Source organism: Callionymus lyra, chromosome 7, assembly GCF_982586985.1.
Source record: "Callionymus lyra chromosome 7, fCalLyr1.hap1.1, whole genome shotgun sequence".
Taxonomy (NCBI): Eukaryota; Metazoa; Chordata; class Actinopteri; order Syngnathiformes; family Callionymidae; genus Callionymus; species Callionymus lyra.
Window position 1 is genome coordinate 23,328,295 of NC_141824.1, and position 20,197 is coordinate 23,348,491.

The window sequence follows — 20,197 nt, forward strand, 5'->3', positions numbered from 1 at the left end:
ACTTCGATTTCCAATGAAAGCATCACTAGTTCTTGTCGTTAAAGTGTGAACAAACATCTGGAGGCGAAGAACCAAACGACAAGACATGGTAGATTTAATCTTTTATTATATTGCAAACAATAATGACATCCAGGTATATTGTTAACAGTTTGCTGAGTGAAGTGCGAGACTGTAGTGGCAAAAAAAACAAACATGATAAACTCTCCTTCAAGAGACGCTGTGCAGTCTGAGGCCCTCGCTGTGGTTCACAGGCAGGTCAACCAGCAGGTCAACTGGTAGAAAGAACTGAGATAACAAACACCCCCCTAATAACCAGACTGTTCAACACATGGATTATTTGGGACTGAAAAACCCGGGAATATCTTGGACAGGATACAAACCTGCGTGGTAGCAGCAGCAGCCTGGTGGGATAAGGAGCCACAACAGTTTGATTCATCTTTCCTCGTTTAGATCCATCACGTCTTCCTGAGGTCACTAGTATTCTTTCTTATCAAGGCGAGCCTAACAGGCTGGTTTTTTTCTGGAGTTCAACCAGATTGTATCGCGACGTGTCAACATTTTTTTTGGCTTCAGCTTAAACGCACACCCATTAATTCTATTGATTTCTTCTCCAACCACAGAGCCACGCGTAGGAGAATGTTTTGGAATGTCCCAGTCGTCCACAAGCTCTTGGCGATAAAAAAAAAGAAAAAAAAGGTCAATCTTTCTAGAAGCGTTGAAAACACAAGCGGCTGCTCTAGAACCAGACACTGAGGACTTCACTCAGTCTGGACGGGTCAACAGTTAGCAGGACACATTAGCCGACATCCTAGGCTGGAGCAGGAGAACAACCACATCCTGGTCACACAACGAGGAGAACCGAAGCCAACAGGAGATGTTCGGTGAAGCAACGAGATTCTTTCTTTGCCCAAACAAAAGAAAAAAAAAGAAATCAAATCTGAGAATCACAGGTTCAGCATACAGAAATGGAAAAATTGCTAAATGACCAGAGGACGGGCCAGTGGTGCTGTACAAGGTCGTCACCTTCTCCACTGAGCAGCAGCAGCAGCAGCGAAGGTGTTTTGGTTACCATAAAAGAAGCAAATCTCGTTTGTTTTTTTTCATTCGAAAAGTCTAACCGTCTTCCCAACATCCTCCTCATCACACTGGACCCTCCATAGTTTTCCTCATCTATCCTACAACCCATCGTTTCTGCGTGACGTTACAAAAAAAAGCCAAATCTCTTAATAAGATAAATTTACATTTCATATTTTCACAGAAAACTGGTCCTCAAACTTCAAACCCTTTGTTATGCAGAATCATTTTCACGCTCAGAAATTCTTGCACGTCGGAGAGATTTTGGAGCTCGGGAGACTTAAGTTTTCTCCGCTGTAAGGTTTCATCGCGGTCGCCTTTGGATACAGATGTTCCACAAGTCGTAGACCAGAGTCTTGTCGGTGACGGAGCGAGGTCTACGTCCACGTCTGAAGTCGCATCACAACGGCCCACGTGTCGCCACAACAAGAGTGCATGGAAGCCCCCGCTGGTCCACAACAGAAAGATTAAACATTCATATATACAGCCATTAAAAGATCACCTAGTTCCACATGAAGAGAAATGTATGCACACTTGAGAAGTGAAGTTATAAAGCTAGAGGTTATGTTGACGACAAAGCCTGACAGTCGTATCGTTTTTGTCTTTTTGTGCCTCGTCCGTGGAGTCGGCGCCGACGGACTACAACAGAGGAGGGAAGTGACAGAAAAAGAAAAAGATCCTAAATAAAAAATAGACAAAAATAAATCTTACACATAGAGACACCGTCATTTCTTAAATTATCATTTTTAGTGCCCCTACATTTGACCCCCCGCCCCTCCCCCACCCCGTCAAAAACATCTGCCTCCGGTCGGTCAGTAAGGCTGCGTGACAGACGGACAGCCGTGTTAGATCTATCAACTCCTAGACGACGGTATGTCATTTACAGTATACAATTATTTTGATTACCATGCAAGAATACTTATTTGTGTAACATTTAATAGCTTGATCTACGTCAAGGAATAATTTACAGCGAAGGAAAAAACAAAAAGTCGTTTTGGACCAGAGAGCGGAATGACTACATAACCATTGGTGGAGAGTGGAGCCGAAGGAGATGAAGATGTGCGGGTGGAGGTGAGGAGGAGGAGGAGGAGCAGGAGGAGGTGGGGGGGGAGGTCAGTGGAATGGCAGCGAGGGCGGGTAAAGGAGGAAGTAGGGAGATCCAAAGGTGCGCCTGGTGAGGTGGTGGTCCAATCTTGAAAAGGCCTAATTCAGCGGCACTCCCACACTTTTACTGTTTGATCTACACTCCCGGTCACCACGTATGGAGCAGTCTTGTGGAAATCTGTCACACAAACAAACACAAAAACAAAGAAACTCGTTTAGCTTAAAAGATTTAGTTCCAACATGCATGCAGAAGATTCATGATCGAGGGAGGTCTCCTCCATGACAGCAGGTGGCGCTGTGACTCCCTGAAGGTTGAGTAAACATCTGTTCTCCCGGTGAAGAAGTAAAACTGGGCGAAACTACTCAACATTTGATCTAAATCAGTTGGAAAATGAAAGGGATTCTTTTAATTAAATGTCAAAGGTGGGGTAGGTGTTCTTCAAAATGCTTTCATCTGAAAGGTCAGACCTCACCTCTGAAGCCGTTTAAATATTTCTAAATGCTATTGCAGTTCAAATGACACATTTAATCATTTTTAAAAGTCACACAAAGATTAGATAATGTTTTTATCCACCAGTGACTTAAATGTTTAATTTTAATGTAAGAGAATGAAATAAATAGGCAGCCATCGAGGAGTTTAAAAAATATAATTAAAGTAAAAAATGTTCAACCCTTTAATCCACTGCTTAAATTAGAATCCCTGGTCGTAATCCCAGTTAAATTCACTGAGCACACATTTCAGCTTTTTTTGTTACTATAATAATTTAAAATCACTGAAGCTTTAGTCGTTTTGAAATAAACATGTAAAAAAGGATTCAGTTCTACACAAGATTAAAGCTGATAAGAATTGATTTAGTCAAACTACAGTCTTCAAATCAAAAATTATCTTTTGTTAAAATGGTTAATCAAATATATAATTGACCATTAAAACTAAACCTTTAACAGGACAAAATAAACTCTATTTTGGAGGTAAATACAAAAACTACTTGGATTTACAAAAGCTCTTTGTTTCAACGGTTGCCAAGAGATGCTTCGCTGAAAAGCTCCTCCTGAGAACTCCTGAAGCCTTGATCTGCTAATATTCCGGGGGGCAACAGGGGGTCTCTGTTTCTCAGCACTGCCTCTCTAGAGTCTGAACCGGCAACCCTGCAGTCGAACAGAGAAGGAGCGTCCATCTTACCCAGAGAGGTAACAAAGTGTTCGTGGGCACACAGGGTTTTCTGGCAGCGCTTGTTCTTGTAGTCCCAGATCCTTAATGTCTTGTCGTCCGCACAGGAGACGATGAACTTGCCCCCGGGGTGGAAGAGGATGCCGCGCACCCAGTTGTCATGGCCGACCTGAGGAGGGGGAGCCACACGGTTAAACACTGGGGGGGGGGCATAAGGTCTGAGACCTCGGTCTGTTCCTCACCAGAGTCATGAGGCACATGCTCGTGCTGACGTCCCACATCTTGATGGTCTTGTCTCTGGATCCGGACAGCAGGAAAGGCCCGGGTTTACCGCTCTTCTTGTTCTGGGGCGCACACACACGGTTTAAATGAGGGGAGCGGGTCGGGCTCATTCAGGGACAGGGGTTACAGAAGCAGAAACTCATTCTTGCTTGTGACAGAGCGGCGAAAAACAACCTGAGGCAGAAAAACTCTTTGATCTCGGTCGACATCTGACAAGGCTACATTTGGACACGGCCGGTCACAAGAGTGGATCGACCGAGGGCCATGGAACACAAGCTCCGCCTCCTCTCGGTGAGTTTAAATGATCCTCCTTCTCTTTCGTAACATAGTCTTAACCCTCGGCCTCAGAACAAAATGTGGTTTTCTAAAAATACGCACACAAATAAACTAATGTAGCTTAATAAAGGCTGAATCCACCACGAGCAGGTCTAACATAAAGGTGGTCCTACTAACTGAGGTGGGGGGGTTACCTCGGAGCCTGTGGCCTCCAGGATGGTGGGGTGAGCGCTCTCGGGAGCCCAGGAGATGCACTCCACCACATGCTCGTGCTCCCTCAGCTCCGCCTTGCACTCCTTGCTGGCCACGACCCACACGCGCACCGTCTGGTCGTTGGAGCAGCTGGCGATCAGAGTCCCGTCCTGGTTGGGCCGCACCATCCGCACCCACTCCCTGTGGCCCGTGAAGGTCTTCACACAGTAGCTGCAACGCCACAATAGAGGGAGTTTAAAAAAAAAAAAAAAGGAGGTTCTGGTCATTTGTGAGGAGAGGATTTGAACTGTCATTTACCCGGTGGCAACCTCCCACATTTTGATGGTTTTGTCCCTCGAGGCAGAAATGATGTGGTCACCGTTGGGCATGATGGCTACAGAAGACACGTTGTGGTCGTGCCCTGAAAGATAAAAATAAATAAATAAATACTTCAATAAAAGCTGCAAGACACCATTAAAATCTTAGGTTCTAAGGAAACTCCTGTGACGTATGGGACCTGCCGGTAACAACCCACTTTTGGGGTTTGAAACCCAACTCTACTGACCCACTCGCATGTTTCAAATGTTGAATGTTTTGCATCATGGCGTCGTTGGATCCGGTTCAGATGCTACACCATGTATAGACACTTCATGTTTTGAACTTATTACTTTCTAAGTTCCCCCCCGTCTGAAATCTCAGCGAAGAGAGCAGAGTCCATTATGACGTAATAATGGTCTTCACTCCTCTGTGACCACGTCCTGCTTTGTTTATACAACAAGTCCCTTGAAGGTGGAGACTTCCAGGATTGATGATGTGCAGTGACAAACCTCAATGTTTGACCAATCACACAAGAGTGGGCGTGGTTATAGTAAACAAGATTTAATCTCTAGAAGTGTTTTCATTGGGCGGGGCTCAAGTACTTCTTCTAATCTAACTATTTAAATGAAAGGAGAGTTTTATACAAAAAGACCCATACTGATGGTACAATAGAGGTTCAATATCTATTTAAGGCACACTTAAATCAACGGTGTCATGCAGATTTATTCTTCTGTACGTTTCAAATAAACAATAAAATAATAAATTCAACATGTGTACATCAGTACTCTCTGGTACTGATGTCCCAACATTGTATCCAGTTCAGTGAAACCAGATGTCAGCAAAAAACATCTACAGCGGCATTTTATCAACATTTTCAGAAAATAACCAGTTTAGGTTATTTGAGAAAAGTCTGTAGTTTCACATGACTTTAAAAATGGACACATTTGAGTGAGAAGTAATAAAGATAATAATAACAGTAGTAAATGTAGTAAAAAATGCAGTTTGTCAACATGTTTAAAATTTCCCCCTTGTGGGCCTAATAAAGGAAAATCTATCTTTTTATCCGTTTGTTTTTTGTTATTCTGTGACAGAGATGAGATACAATATCTATAAACCATAAGACTAAAATAACAATTTAAAAATAATAAACTACTTAAACTAGTTTTTCTAGTGAAAAAAGGAGACAGAAATTATGTATTTGTCCAGGTTATCACGGTAAGAACTACTCTGGTAAACAAAGAGCAGTAATTAGCCCAATGATGAGGAGTGTGACGGGCGTCTAACTGGGGTTTTACGTGCTCTGCAGAGAATAAGAGGATTCCTAATTACCGAGACGCTCAGCCATACATAAGCTGCTAAACAGATGAAGAGTGTGTAGTAAGTACGGGCTAAAAGGCATCCGAGCGTGTGTGTGTGTGTGCGCGTGTGTCAGTCTGTGACAATGGCTGACTGATACACAAAAAAAAGTGTTATCTGCTTGTGAAGTGGGTAATTAAACAACTGCCCGAATCAGCAGTAATCTGCTGCAGCCGCCGTGCTCACGTTTTTAGAAGGAAGCTGGAGAAACTTAAAATACAGTCGCTCAATATACATCATATTTAAAAATCTAATCCATTATGATGGTTTTAAATGGACTACTGGCTTCAAATGCTAAAAAAGGCAGGCAAAATAGAATAGAATTAGGTCAAATTTAAAAAATGTACATATATAAGTCTGACCCTACCGTGCATGGTCTTGATACACTCGAATCCTTGGAAATCCCAAAGCTTGATGGTCATGTCCGCTGAGCAGGAGGCGAGAAGTTTGCCAGTCTGGTCGAAACAGATGTCCTGCACCGAGTCTGTGTGGCCCTTGAGTGTGCGTTCAAAGTCTCCCATCTCGTAGTCCCAAACCTGAGCGGGAACAAATGGAGTCGCTTGAGCAACCTTTCAAGTGCATAGTGGGAATAACTTAGAATTATTATGAAAATTATTCTACAAATACTGCTTCTTGTTCTCATAAACCTGGGATATGATGGGCTGGATTGAATTTGAAATAGATGGCAATCGCTTGAGAGTAGTAACACATCGTGGTAAGTTTGCCGACTCATCATTTTTGACCTATTTCTGACGTGTGGTAAGAAAATTACAGTAGTGCAGGCTGGACCAACAAACTAGGGAAACCATGTGGTCCACACAGAAGCAGTGAGGAGTTTGAACAATCATGCAGATGAAACCATAAATGAACACTTGTGTAAGAGGGAACACCTGTGAGAAAGTTTCACGGTTGATCAAACTCCACGTCCCACTTGTGTGGAGGAAAAAATGAAAATGTATTGATCAATAAAAAACTGGACTGGACGTCGGCCCACAGCAATGAATCATAAGTGCAGTGGGGGAGGGGCAGAATTTTACATTGGAGTTGAGGGCTTTGGAACTGGACAGGTTGTCATGGAGCTGCAGCCGATGCCTAAGTGGAATAATAAAGTAGCAGATGCCTGGAGGCGTGGCAGCTATTAGAGGAGGGGGGCTGCACCGAGGGGATGCCAACATAGATATGGCCCCCTGTGGTGAGGGTGTAGCCGAGGAGAAGATGAACACGTGTCTTTCATTAGCTCATGAATAAAGGATGGTGGACAAATAGCTAAACAGTGTGTTGACACTGAACATCTCAGAGTAGAAGAATGCTCAGCTGAGAAGGACCTTCAATGTATATTTGAACACAAAGTCATCTTGTGTGTCCTGCCAGATGTTTTACTTAAACCAAAGTAGATTAATGTGGTTGACCTTTCAAGATCCTATTGTTAAAGATAAGGAGCAGAGATTATGGTCGTCAACAATTACACAGAGATTTACAAACAGGTAAAACTGAGGTTGATGGGAATGTGATTCTCCTTGTTTAAGACGGTTTGTCTTAAGGTTTTGGGTAAAGATTTGCACCCCGTGTGTGATTGAGTTTTAAACTCCCGGTATAAGAGCCTCCATCATTCTGCACAAACAAACAACAACAAACACAGTCAATCACAATATTAGCAAAATGTAATCCGTCAAGTAAACGACAAGAAGCAAGATGTCATGTCGCATGAGGCGGTAAAAGAGAAGAACATGAAAGAAGAATAGATGGTTTTAGAATCGTTAGGCTGTGTATACATTTACTACAATGCACAATTCCAAGTGTGTAGGAAATTATAATTAAAAAATAACCTTTATTGTTGCGTCCTCTGAAGCTGAAACCATGACACTGAAAACCGGATGGAAGATGACTCGTGTGACGGGGCTACGGTGGCCGATCAGTGTGTATCTCTCTGGGGGACGAGGAATCCATTCTTTGGGGTCACGCTTCTGAGTGACAGGTCCACCTAAGGTGATCTCCTCCTTTGCCTCGTTGAGCTTCGATTCGAGTTCCATAACCTGGCGCAGAGCAACGAAAACCACTCAACGAACATCGTAGTTTACGTCACATGATCTCCACAGTGGTCGACCACGAGCGAAAAATAGATGACAAATAAAATGATACATTTATAACATTCCCTTTTTTTAAACCAATCGAAACAAGTCTTTCACAATGTGACTTTTACATGACATTATCATTTTGTACGACTCTACATTTACTAAAGGTTTGTTTTAAGAATTATTTTAACATCTGTAAAGCACATAGTGTAACACTAGGAGATACAGTTTTGGAACCAGCCTCGATATATTGTGCTCTTCTGTTAATTTCTGTTAATGTTGCTGCAATAATGAACGACAAAAAATTAATTCAGTTTAAGTATACATAGCTATAAATATTTAAATAGCTGATTTACTGGTTACATTACTGACAAACGTTTTCAAACATGCGGTGCGTCTCTACAAACCTCTGAGGCGGTCAACAATGCCTGGGTTGACCCCTGGTCAGCTGTTCGTGTAATTGTCAGCGATTAAGTCATGAGGTCACCGCTTTGACAGACGTGTTAAAAGCGAATCCAACTTTAATGTCATGAACTATTCACAAGACTTCCATGCGCTTCAAGCCAAGCAAGCCCACAAACCTTCTTTTGTAATCTGATGACTGAGGTCCATTTTTTTTCCAAAAGGCCGGCGTACTTCTTATCCATTTCTTCATTCTATTAAAGGGGGAAGAGAACGAGAAGTTAAGGAAACAGGTGATCGGGAACAAAACAAATAAGCAGTGAAACAGTGAGAGTGGGCATGGGATTGCTCGGGCGTAATTATTTATGTTTAAAGCGGCACCGACTGCCAGACACTACCAGCCTACTGTATGAAACACACATTGTACACACAATACACGGCCACATACTTCCTAATCCGTCTCACACAAGCTAATCTACTGCAGACAAGAAAAGCTTAGGCAGCTTAGAGCCACACTCCTGGTACTCCAGGCAGCAGCAGAAGTTAACTTGTGGCAGCAACGGGTGACTCTATTCACACACTAGCACTGCCACTGCTGATCACAATAAGACCTGGTGAGATTTCCCAGAGTAGTACACCGGTCCACTGCCCATATATGGAGAAATAAAATGGGCTTTCATGCTTTATGCATCTATATATATTTGATAAAGGCTGCCAGAGTCCCTTTGAATCATTTAACAAATAAGAAGCTTGGACTGGGTATTGGACTTCAGTTCTTTTGTGGCACCGACTGAAATGCTTTGGTAGTACAGTGTATTAAACATGCTTCGTTTCTACACTCACATGTGATCAAAACCTGATGTGTGATTTTTTTTGAAGAAAAACGGATAATTGACAAAGCCAGTTAAAATCAGATTGAGTTGTCACTTGTTGGTTCTTTTTGACATTATTTGTTATTCTTTTTTTTTTTTTTAAGAAATAATATATATACCAGAGCTGAAAAATGTAACTCAATATTTGTGCCGTCCCATTCTTATAAAAAGTTTTGTTCAGGAATCTGTTTTGAAGTTTTTCCTAATCGATAACTAACCCTTAAGCAGAATACTGACAGTTTTAAGTGTTGATTGCTTCCCTTGACTTACATCAGATACTAGCATAATACTACGCTAATCCTCATTCACAGTCTCCTTCCCACCCACCATGGTGTCATAGCCATTTGATATTATTCCTATAAAATAAATAAATTCTGTTTTAACATCTTAACAAGGCATCCTACTCCAGTTCAAGTAGATGGTGTGTTCATTGGGTAGTACCACACGTGTCCACTTATTTCACCAGTGAGTTTGAGGCAATGTTATAAAAAGCTTGAGAGGCTTTAGTAACCGGGCATCTCTGACATATCAATCGAAAAACATTAAATCTCATATTGTACTTACACAATAGAATTACATAGCCAATTAAGTACTTGCATCAACGATTGACAACCGTCCTGTAACATGAGGTCCTCAGGCTGTCTAAACTAGTGAAGCATCAGAGAACCCCATTGGCAGTAAGACATGGGTATCAATGAAGAAGAAAATTAGCGCTGCTATCCAATTTCACAGCTCTTTCCCCTCCACCTCTCCTGGAAACAGAATCTTTGAGGCTCCTACTGCGAGAATAACAATTTTCTACGCAACACACAATCCCCCCGCGAAGGACGTGTCTAGAACCATAACCGGAGAGAGGCAGAGTAGTACAAATAGGGGAGAGGAGGGAGCTCAATTTGGCTGAGTTTTACTTCCTCTAGTCTGCCATCTGCCTCAACGCACTGCCCAATAAACCACCCCCCCCTTGCCAGATTCTGCGTCTAGCGCCAGTGGGTAGAAAAGTGTCAACAGAATTGTCTCTTCCCTTTTAAAGAGTAGTGGGTAGATGATTATGATCATAATAGTCCCTTTGTGCTTATGCCTTTCAGACACTCTCCTGCTGGAGCACCCATCTCCCTTCCATTCATCCATTATTCAGCCCGCTTACACTGGTCTGCCACAGAGAAAACGTCTGGCAAAAAAAGGGAGTAGCAGCAGGAGACGAGGAGGGCGTGAAGGCAAGGTGAAGGAAACGTACATAACAGTGCTTTCTTTTTTCCAACCGAGCTTTTGAATCACTTAATGATCGCGATGAGTACCAGTATGGCCCTCCAACATGTTCACAATAGCATCAAATAAAGTGAAGAAATGCTTTTTTTTTTTTACAAACATCTACTCACCATATCCAACTCCGCTTCCTTTTTAAACGTGGAATATGCTTCTTCATATCCATTTGAACGTAGATAATCGGCTATTGCTCGATTTCTGAAACACAGGGAATATATTATTTGTTTAGGATGTGTGAAGTCACTGAAACAGACAAAAAAAACAGTCTTACTATGTGTTTTTTATGTGACATTATCCACCAAAAATGGACCAGCAACACTGAAATTCAATGCGGCAGACACACCCAGTTCATCGATTTGACACGAATGGAGAGAATCTGTCTGGCTCTTTAATGAGGGCTTGTTGCTCTGGGCAAAGAAAAGGAAAGGATGGCTGACTCCCTGTGGTGTCGATAAGAGAGCTTCACCATTTAATAAATGTACACAAAGAGAGGGGAAACACACGGAGGCGGAAAAACCACATGCATGAGCCCGAGGCTGATGATCCTCAGATATTAAGACATTTTCAGACAAAACATGTTCAGTAACTTCTTGCCCGTCAAAGACAACAAAACCAGAGAAGAATGACAGAACAGGGTGTGTAACTGGCCTACTATTTAAAATATTTGAAGATGTAACCAAAGAGCATTTAAAACACTGCACCATTCATTGTCAAACTCTGCCTGTGAGAAAACCTAAACATACATATAAACTAGACTGGTTTTTCATTTTGTTGCAAACATTAAGTCCTTGATATTTTAAATATACAGCTCAATGTCACGTTCAACCAAATTTACAAGAATAAACGTTCATTAAAAGAAAATGTGTTGAATGATCTTCAAGGTTACTGCAATGTATGCAATTTATTCGTTTATCCAAGCCTTCTCACACCAAGTGAACGTGAAGACACTGAATATATTATAGTCCCGTGTGGTTAAAGAAGCCGCTTTAATTGGGAGTGTGGACAATTTGACAACTTGGTCCATGACCTTGTATCCTCTCCCCGAGTTAAGCTTTCAAATAGGTTTGCTCCCACCTGGATATATTTGACAAGACCAGACCAAGTCACCGCTCAAGGTTACCCATCACACCTTGCTGCTATGCAATGGTGATTCAAATAAGAAAAAAATCCTTTAATGGAAGTAGGTGCGAGGAGAACAATACCCAAATGCTTTTTTGTATAGATACTATTTTTTGGGCGGGAGGACACGGCTTATTTTTTGTTAATCATCAACAATTTAGTTGAGATATATATATATATATAAAAAACAAAAAACATATAGAGAAATACAAAAAAATTGGAGGTGTGCCAAAATCTTACGTCTTAAGACAATGGTTGTTGTGTTTATTTACCACAATTGAGTAGAGAAAGTTTAGAAGAGAATGGATGACCTCATCCTTCTTAGAAACTGAATGAGTCAGCGAGTGAGTGCCCAGTTTAGTGACATCACTTCCTTTTGGACTAGAATATAAAAACCAGTGAGCCATCTGCAGATGGACGCGTCTGTATAATGTCAGCAGAGCAACACAGCCCATCAGCAGATCAAGTCAGATGACAAATGTACGCTTTCCATTCTACAGTGCCATCTCACTATTTAATGCATTGTTCATGCCATGATGGATTGTTCATACTAGTACAACATTCAAAGCACAAACAAGGTATTTATAATTTGCCAAAGTTCTATTAAAAATGTAACCTTTTTTTCTAAAAGGCAGCACTTGTGGATTTTGTTTCCCTCTTGCATCAAAGAAGAATCGGACACAACAGAAATCTCAAATAATTACAGTGATTTTTGCTAGTTTTGAGGGGATAATGTGTTAAACAAAGCCAAGTCAAATGTCCCTCTTTCACATTGCCATTTCCAGACAGGATGTCTATTATCGTGCTGCTTCTCTCACAGCATGAACAACTCATGCAGGGAGCAAGATGCAAAATCATCTATTCCCTGTCTAAAGGTTTTCCCTCATGAACAGATTGGGTTTATCTAAAAAAAAATCCAAAGCTTCAATTAAATAAACACAAGAGCAAATTCGAGTATCAAAAATGATTCAAAAGCTGTAATTTCACTGCGAAAATATGGTTCGAAGCAGGGAACCTTGTTTGACTAGTCCTAAAATCACATTTTTATAATGTGATAATATTAAAAAAAAATAAAAAAAACACAATGAGCCCCTTTCAGAAAAACCGCAAAAACCAAAATGTTCAAATGTGGACTAAAGAAAGAAAACAACACGAGAACATTTCAGCAAGACTAATGCGAGGGGGAATTGGAGAGGAATTTTGAGAGCTTTGAAAGTCGAGTGCTAAGCAGCTGATAACGTCTCGGAGAACTTATCGCGGGTAAGATTCCATGAAAACATATGACTTGATTGCATAATTGTCCAGTTACACACGCAACAAGGTTTAATAGATCATTTACAGCAAAACGACATTAATGGATTCATATAAATTGTTTTATAATTGTGGCGATAATGTCAAATAAGTACAAAAGTATAGGATTGTAAAGTAGGGACAGGAATGTGTCTCAGGATTCAATGGGGTCATGATTTGATTTAAAAAACTGATTCAAACCAATCTTGATAAGAAAAATATATACTTGTATTGTGTATACATTTTTGCACAAGAATAAATGCAAAATGTATACAAAAACATAGTTGAAGTGTTTTTTTGAACAAGAGGTGAAATCACAGCTATACTTTTAATTACATAATAAAGGATTACATTCCGGTCATAACATCTTGTCAGAGAATAATTGCCAGCAAATCAGTTTAAATGCATTGGTTAGGTAAAGGTAGCTGTTGCTGCTACTTTTTAGGAAGAGTCGGGAAACGTAAATAAAAAATAAAACAATTTCCCAACCCCCCCTTTGAACAAACTCTTGTGATTATTACAGAATACTTCATTTCTTACAGTTGTGCCTCAGGGTCATACCCTCTGACACCCCTTCTGATGCAACCTGAAATGTGAAGTTACACTACAGAATCATTTCCAACGTCCAATCAGACATGAAGAGTAAAATAGGTCATATTCAATTTTGTTAATGTTTTTAAAAAAAAAACAGAAAATATTAGTAAAAAGACAAAAACATACAGATTATAAAAAAACTTAAATAGTTGGGTTGATCGACAGAAAACATACAGTTCTCCGAGTTGAATAAGGCAGTTTGTGCTCCAACACACTGCTGTCTTAGAAGGCAATTCAATAATGAATCATCATTAGTTTTACAGTTCCTTCAATGTACAGTCAACATTCTTTAGGTTATGCAAGCCTTCTGACAGCTAACACACCAAGTGCACAATTGAAATAACTGCATGAACGATCTGAAAGACTGGGTTTTGAATTAAGCTGAGTGGAAAGTCTTTGTACAACGAGGAGAAAGTTCACAGGATAAAAAGCTCCATCTGCACATTGCTGCCTGCAGGTCTTTCAGGGAGCCAAGGGTTTGTGTTCTGTATCTATTATTACTACAAGCCGATGGGGATGAGTCCGCTGACCCTATAAAGAAACAGACATGTTTCTCATTGGCTATGCTAACAAAAATAGAGTTGTTGTGAAGATGCAACGCCATCATAGCATCTGACTTTGTTAAAAACTAATACTCAAACCCTTTCTTTTTATATTCTGTTCCAGAACCAGCTTGGTAAATCAGGTGATATGCTTGAAAAGTGAGTTATGAGTATACATAAGTATGCTATAAACTGGGTATACAAAGCAACAGAATGTCCTAGTATATGATGTTGCACACTACAAATACTGGTGTCAACAGGGATGGTTTAAGCATGCATGATTTGGTACTAATAAATACATTGCACCAGGAGGAATTAGGGGTTGACAGTCTTGTTAAAAGATGTTTTCCCATTTCCTATGATGTTAATCAGTTCCAGGGGGAAAAGTGTTCAAGTGGTGAAATGCAATGCATATTCAAATGTGGCTAAAGTGATGAGATACAAGATTGCTGAAAGCTACGAGGCCAAAGAGTTGGAAAACAAAAGTGGGAAAAAAAGATGGGTGTCGGGGGGTGTTCAGGCTCTTTGAATAGCAAATAGCTAACGAAAGATTAGCATTCCAATAGCCCTCTCCATACCAACAGACCCCACCCACTGTGCTAATCCAAAAAGACAGAAACCTCGTTGAAGGACGCGATCGTGTAGTACAAATGTTTAGAATGCAAATTAACTACAGTTAGATTTACTCAAGACAAACATGTTCTTTATTTTAAGAAGCATTTAATGTATTGTTTTTGAAGTTAAGGACACCTTTGTAAAGTTTACTTGTCTCCAAATGATCTTTTGTTCAAGCAAAATGGGCAAAAATCACACATATACTCTCTAATTGGATGGTTGAGGAATAATAGGAACAATAATGATTGCATTTGTGACAACAAAATGGCTGACAATATCGAAGAAAAAAGAGCTCAAACCAGATACAATGAAGTTTTCGGAAAAATCTAGATCTAGATCCAAGACGACATGGATTGTACTGGCACTAGTAAGTATTGTTATACCACATAAAGAGAGCTCTCTAAACTTTTTCCCCCAAACTGTTGCCATCACTGTGTCTTCTTGTACAAATCAATTATGATGAATTTCGTTAACTAAAGTATAAACAAGATAAAGTTGCTTGAGGCACAACAACATTCTAAGAAAAGTGATCTGTACTCACAGTTCATCTCGTTGCCGTTGTGACAGCACCATGGTTACAGGGCTGTGCGTGCGGGGCGGGGAGGTTTCGGTCAATAAAAGTCGAATCTTGAGCTGTACTCTCCACACACAATAGATGAGCTGTGCCAGGCAAAACGGGGGCAGGGGATGCTGCGTACTCCAAAGGTAGTTGGACGGTTAAGTCGGGGCGTCAAACGTCTTTGACTGAGAAGGGGGAACTTGGGACACGCTCCCCCCTAAAATTGATGACTCCTGGGAAACGAAGATTTGAGAACCGGCAAACCAGTCACAAGGGACGTCTACACTGCATCTGGAAGAGAGACGGAAACAGTCAGTAAACAGGGATGGAAAGTGGATGATAGAGAACATGAGATGTGCCACATTTATTGTTGGACTTTACATAAACAACACACAAGTTCAATAAATTGTGCCATCAGTTGGCTCGAGGAGAGGACTGCTCTACAGCCAATTCCTTTCTCTGTGTATCCAACTGCCCCACATTCTTTCAGCAACGTTTTTTTTTCACCCAGGTTGTCAACAACAAGAAAAAAATGGGACACGGCCAAGCAGGCACTAGTAGCACTTGTGCCCTTGTCAAATTCCCGGAGCACACCAGCTCTCTACGACTGGTCAGGTGATGTAAAAAAAAAAAAAAGAATAGAAAAGTTGCTGTCAGCAGTTTATTCATTTGAGCGGCTGTGAAATTGAACAAATTGAGGCCTGGAGGTTAAAATGTCAATAAAATGCATTGTGGCTATTTTTACAGTAGGAAAACACTTGACTGAGGGAGAAAAACACTAAGCCTATTAGTCTAGTAAAAGCCAACCGGCTAATTCTGCCAGACCAGTTAACATTAATAACAAAGCTCAATAAAATCATTAAAACACAATACAGTGCTTACTCATAAAGTACTTTTAAAGGAAGCTGACAATTGACATTAGTAGTATTTTATGATGGCAAAATTAATAAAATTGTATTCTGTGAAAAACATTAATTGCAAACCCCATTTCATAGTTTTGACCTTTTCTACATTCAAATCTTGATGAATGGTTTGGTTCACCAAGAGATATGACCTTTTCATAAATGATTTTGGTTTGTGTTTTTTTTTTCTTTATCTCATTTGCCAACTAGTTCGATTCCTTTTGTCACCAGCACTACCTTTGACTGAGATTTCAAGACATTTTCTGGTTTCAAAGATATAATCCAACCATCTCATACAGGACCTTCCCCATCGTCTCCTCCTAATTTGGCAGGCCTGCTTATCCAAGAAGCGAAGGATGACATGACGTGTGGGATACCTAAGCAAGGTCGTCATCCTTGCTACAGCACATGCTTTTGTCAAATACATTTTTATAAAAATGATTATTTATTTATTTTATTACTTGTTCTTTTATTGTTGGCAAGATTTGTGAAAAATACCAATTCAATTATAGACAGCACTACTCTAGTGATGCATAATGTTCTTAATAATTATATTTTCTTCGCCACTCGATAGTTATTTGCCACCAACTTGTGGAGGAATCAAGTGCTTGAAAGAACTATTATTTGAGAACTGTGGCAGTGAACGTTCCACAGTATTTCCATCTGACTCATGAGAATGGCAGCTTTGGGTTCAGCTTGCATAGAGACTACTATGGAGGATGAACTCGAGAAGGAATCTAAGGTACATAACTTTTCTCACTATGGCAGCAATGAAAAGAATTTAAACCATGTAGAAATAGTTGACAGCAAACAAGGCGTAAAGCCATCTGGATACTTCAAAACGTGTTCGTAGGTCGACTAACTTTCAAGAAATGAAAAAGTCCAACAAATCTTTCAAGTTTTAAATATGGGAAAAACCAGACATCCCTAAAGCTAATATTACCATCTATTGATTGGCCCTTGGTGGCCTTTCAAATACACTTTTAGCAACCATAGATAGATAGACAGACCATGTGTTCCACCATCTGTATGCCACCAAGTTATTTTAAAGATAATCTAAGAATGTCAATAAGAACATTGAAGAAATAAATTAAATTAAATTAAATTGTAAAATTAATGGTTGAGCTTTCAAAAAGTAGATCAACTTTGGAAAAAATGCAACCACAAATTACATTTGGTAAAAAAAAAAGACCCAAAGAGAATATAGTCAAACAGGTTGGTTTGGTTGTTAATCTGTACATTTAGACAAAAGTAGCAGTATATATACACAATGGAGTGCTTAGCTTTGAAAAGTGTATTTAAGTGTATCATCAACATGTGACAGCTCTGTTTCAACAACAAACATCTTGTCGGCAGTCATGTGTTGACAGTCCTCATCTACCACAGTTAACATCTCATCTATCAGCCACATGCAGAGGCACACACAACACACTGTCTTCAACATGTACAAGCATGACATTTCTGCTTATCAGCTTCCATCAGTTGTCAATACAGTTTTCTCACCACAAAAAAAGAAAAAAAAAAGCATAATTTGAACACATGTATGATCTGTTCGACCAAGAACATCTTTGGATTAATATATATTCTGTAGATTCCATTTCTTCCCATGAATTATCACACATCAAAGCAAACTATACTTAACATCTATTAAAGAAACCTTCATTTATCATGTATAGTTTAAAGAATGAAGTTAAAACCCAACGTGTTAATATCTTGTAAACCAAAACAGCCGAAGATATGAAGGGATATTAACCAATCTGTTATTATTGAAATAATGTCTGTAAAGGCACCATTAGCCAGCAACACACAACCCTTGGCAAATCATGATATTATGGGTCGATATACAGGCCAAAACACAAAACCAGCACCGTTGTTCGAGACTTCAAGTATTTTTTTCCATTATTTACACCCTTGTTAAAACAAACTACCATATATTCTCATAACAAGGGATATTTATAATTTCTTATGCAGAGTTCTAAAAACAAAGAGCATCATTATTTTTCACAGCACCTTGTTTTGCAAACAAGTCTTCCAAACGCAGCATTGCATTTATTTTTAGAGCTACTGGAGCAACATCTCATGAGGTTCAAAACAACCGAATCAATTGTACCAAAAAATGTATAAATAAATGTGGTAATCTTTGCCTTAACCAGTCCCAATGTACTAAAGATGGGTGGGTAATATTATATATAAGGCAGCAATAATAAAGACCAACAATCATGAAAAAAAGAATCATTGAATCTAGTGACTATATGATTCATTGTGTTGTTTAAGTGAGGACTGTCTCTCTTTGGGAAATGATCCAAATCATTCCACAAGTGCAGGTTTAACAATATTTTACGTTCAAACTCCATGTGTGGTTGACATGCTATCACTTTCTACCCATTTACAAGTCGTGGAGAAAACTCAACATTTAAAGATGGCAACTAAACAGACTGATAGTTTTCTGACAGTGGCTAGGATGGACAGAAACTGTTAAATTGAGGTTCCTATTAGAGAAACTCAACCAACAAGAAAAAAGGTAGAATGAAATCAGTCCGTTACTTTGAGCCATGGTTATTTGTTTTAATGAAAAACTATCACTACACTTAGTCAGTAATACAAGTATACTGGCTGTCAGGATAGACGCAAATTGCTGATTGATGAAATTAAATACCAGGAATTTATACATCTTGGATTTTAAACCCATGCGATTCAAACTACATACTCCCAGTCAAGAGAAAATGAGCGAAAGATGCGTTTCACTGTCGATACGTTTGAACAGACAGCCAAGCATCGTCTCCACTGAGCTCCACCCTGATTTTCCAGCACAGAGCAAACAAGCCGCAGAAGCAGCGACGATCAAGTTGACGTTGAAGAAGAAGAAGCCTCTCTAACCTTCACTAGGAACCGAATGACAAAAACACGGATGTTGTGATTAAAAACCAACGACGAGTCTGCGACTCACCAAGAACCGATCCCAGAACAGCACAGCACGCCCTTCTGCACAGACGACACCGGCCCCCGGAGCAGCTTCCATGAACTCAGCCAACATCGTAGTGGCATCAAATATTTATAACCCACGTCCGACGTCATCGACAGGATGACAGATCGAATATTGGATCTTTTCTGGGTTTTTTTTCTACCATTACAGGTTGTTCACAACTTGTCAAATCCAGACCGGTTGACAACCGCAATCCTTGTGCGACATTTGCTAGTGTTCAACACCAAACAATTAAAGGAAAAATAAAAACAACAACATACTGATGAATGTTTGCTGTCCGCAGTTATATTGAAGTTAGCCGCTAAAGTTAGCTTCAGACGAAACGTCAGAAAGTTAGCAAGTACTTCCAGTCAAACGCTAAACCACAGAACCCGCCGTGAACATTCACGAACAATGAGCTTTGGATTTATTACCAAGCGACTCGGATGTGTCGGTACCGAACGCGTACACGCAAATATAAACTGGTTTTCTTGAACTATTTCCACAGGGTACCTGCTGCTGTAGTCGTAGCGGCCTGTCCGCCATTTTGAGACATAAAAAAAGGAGGTGCAAGAATCTACGGCCAAACATCTAAAAGCTGAACCTTTGTCAAACGTCGACACTCACCCTTCAGCCTTTGTCTGTTAGTATCCACCTGTGAACGAGACACGACCCGGGTGGGCGTGAAATGTCCTCTCCGGGATAAGGGTGTAGCGCCGTGGAAGGTGGACTGAGCCGCGTTTGGTGTCACCGCCGCTGCTGCTTGTTGTTCGGAGGCAGCAGGCTACCGCATTCGCCTTCTAGCGGGAGCGCGCACGGGCTCGCGTTCACGGACCGACAGGGGCGCGCACGTCACCACAGGAAATAAAAAACATTTTATTTTTTTGTGCAGATGTTTTTATACATGTTTAATTTTAAAAATACTGATTGATATTTTATTTAAACCCGCCTTAATTTAAGACAAAATAGTTGTAATTAAAAAAATATATACACAAACACGCTTTCGGTTTTTGCATGAATTTAAAAGAGATTTGTATGTTCACAGCATGTTTTCATAGGTTTTCTTGAAGCTCTAAAAAGTCTAACAAAAACACACAAAGGTTAATTATACTAAGGTGGAGTGTGTCCCTGAAAAGTATTGGCCAGCTGTCCAGTGTGTCCCACATAATTTACACTAAAATATCAGTAATTTGCTCTTTGGCATAAAACTATTGCGGAGAGAAAATTAAACACAA

At 40.2% G+C, this 20,197-nt stretch overlaps 1 protein-coding gene across 1 annotated transcript; it reads right to left on the reverse strand.

Annotated features, from left to right (window-relative positions):
* Positions 1–89: 89 nt before the first annotated feature.
* On the reverse strand, positions 90–19,747 carry pafah1b1a (platelet-activating factor acetylhydrolase 1b, regulatory subunit 1a). The gene is made up of 11 exons (XM_087795293.1): positions 19,590–19,747; positions 15,081–15,389; positions 10,493–10,577; positions 8,424–8,498; positions 7,597–7,803; positions 6,138–6,306; positions 4,415–4,517; positions 4,099–4,327; positions 3,589–3,690; positions 3,359–3,515; positions 90–2,356 (listed from the first exon to the last, which is right to left on the reverse strand). The coding sequence occupies exons 2-11, from the start codon at positions 15,110–15,112 to the stop codon at positions 2,283–2,285; spliced, it is 1,233 nt and encodes a 410-aa protein (XP_087651419.1). The 5' UTR covers positions 15,113–15,389; positions 19,590–19,747; the 3' UTR covers positions 90–2,282.
* Positions 19,748–20,197: the final 450 nt, after the last annotated feature.

Bases quoted from the DNA above. Each gene is read 5' to 3' on its own strand.
- pafah1b1a (XM_087795293.1), bottom strand. From the start codon at position 15,112: ATGGTGCTGTCACAACGGCAACGAGATGAACT. The intron at 8,499-10,492 runs GTGAGTAGATGT...CCCCTTTAATAG, and splicing joins AGGAAGCGGAGTTGGATATG to AATGAAGAAATGGATAAGAA. The intron at 2,357-3,358 runs GTAAGATGGACG...TTTGTGTGACAG, and splicing joins ACACTTTGTTACCTCTCTGG to ATTTCCACAAGACTGCTCCA.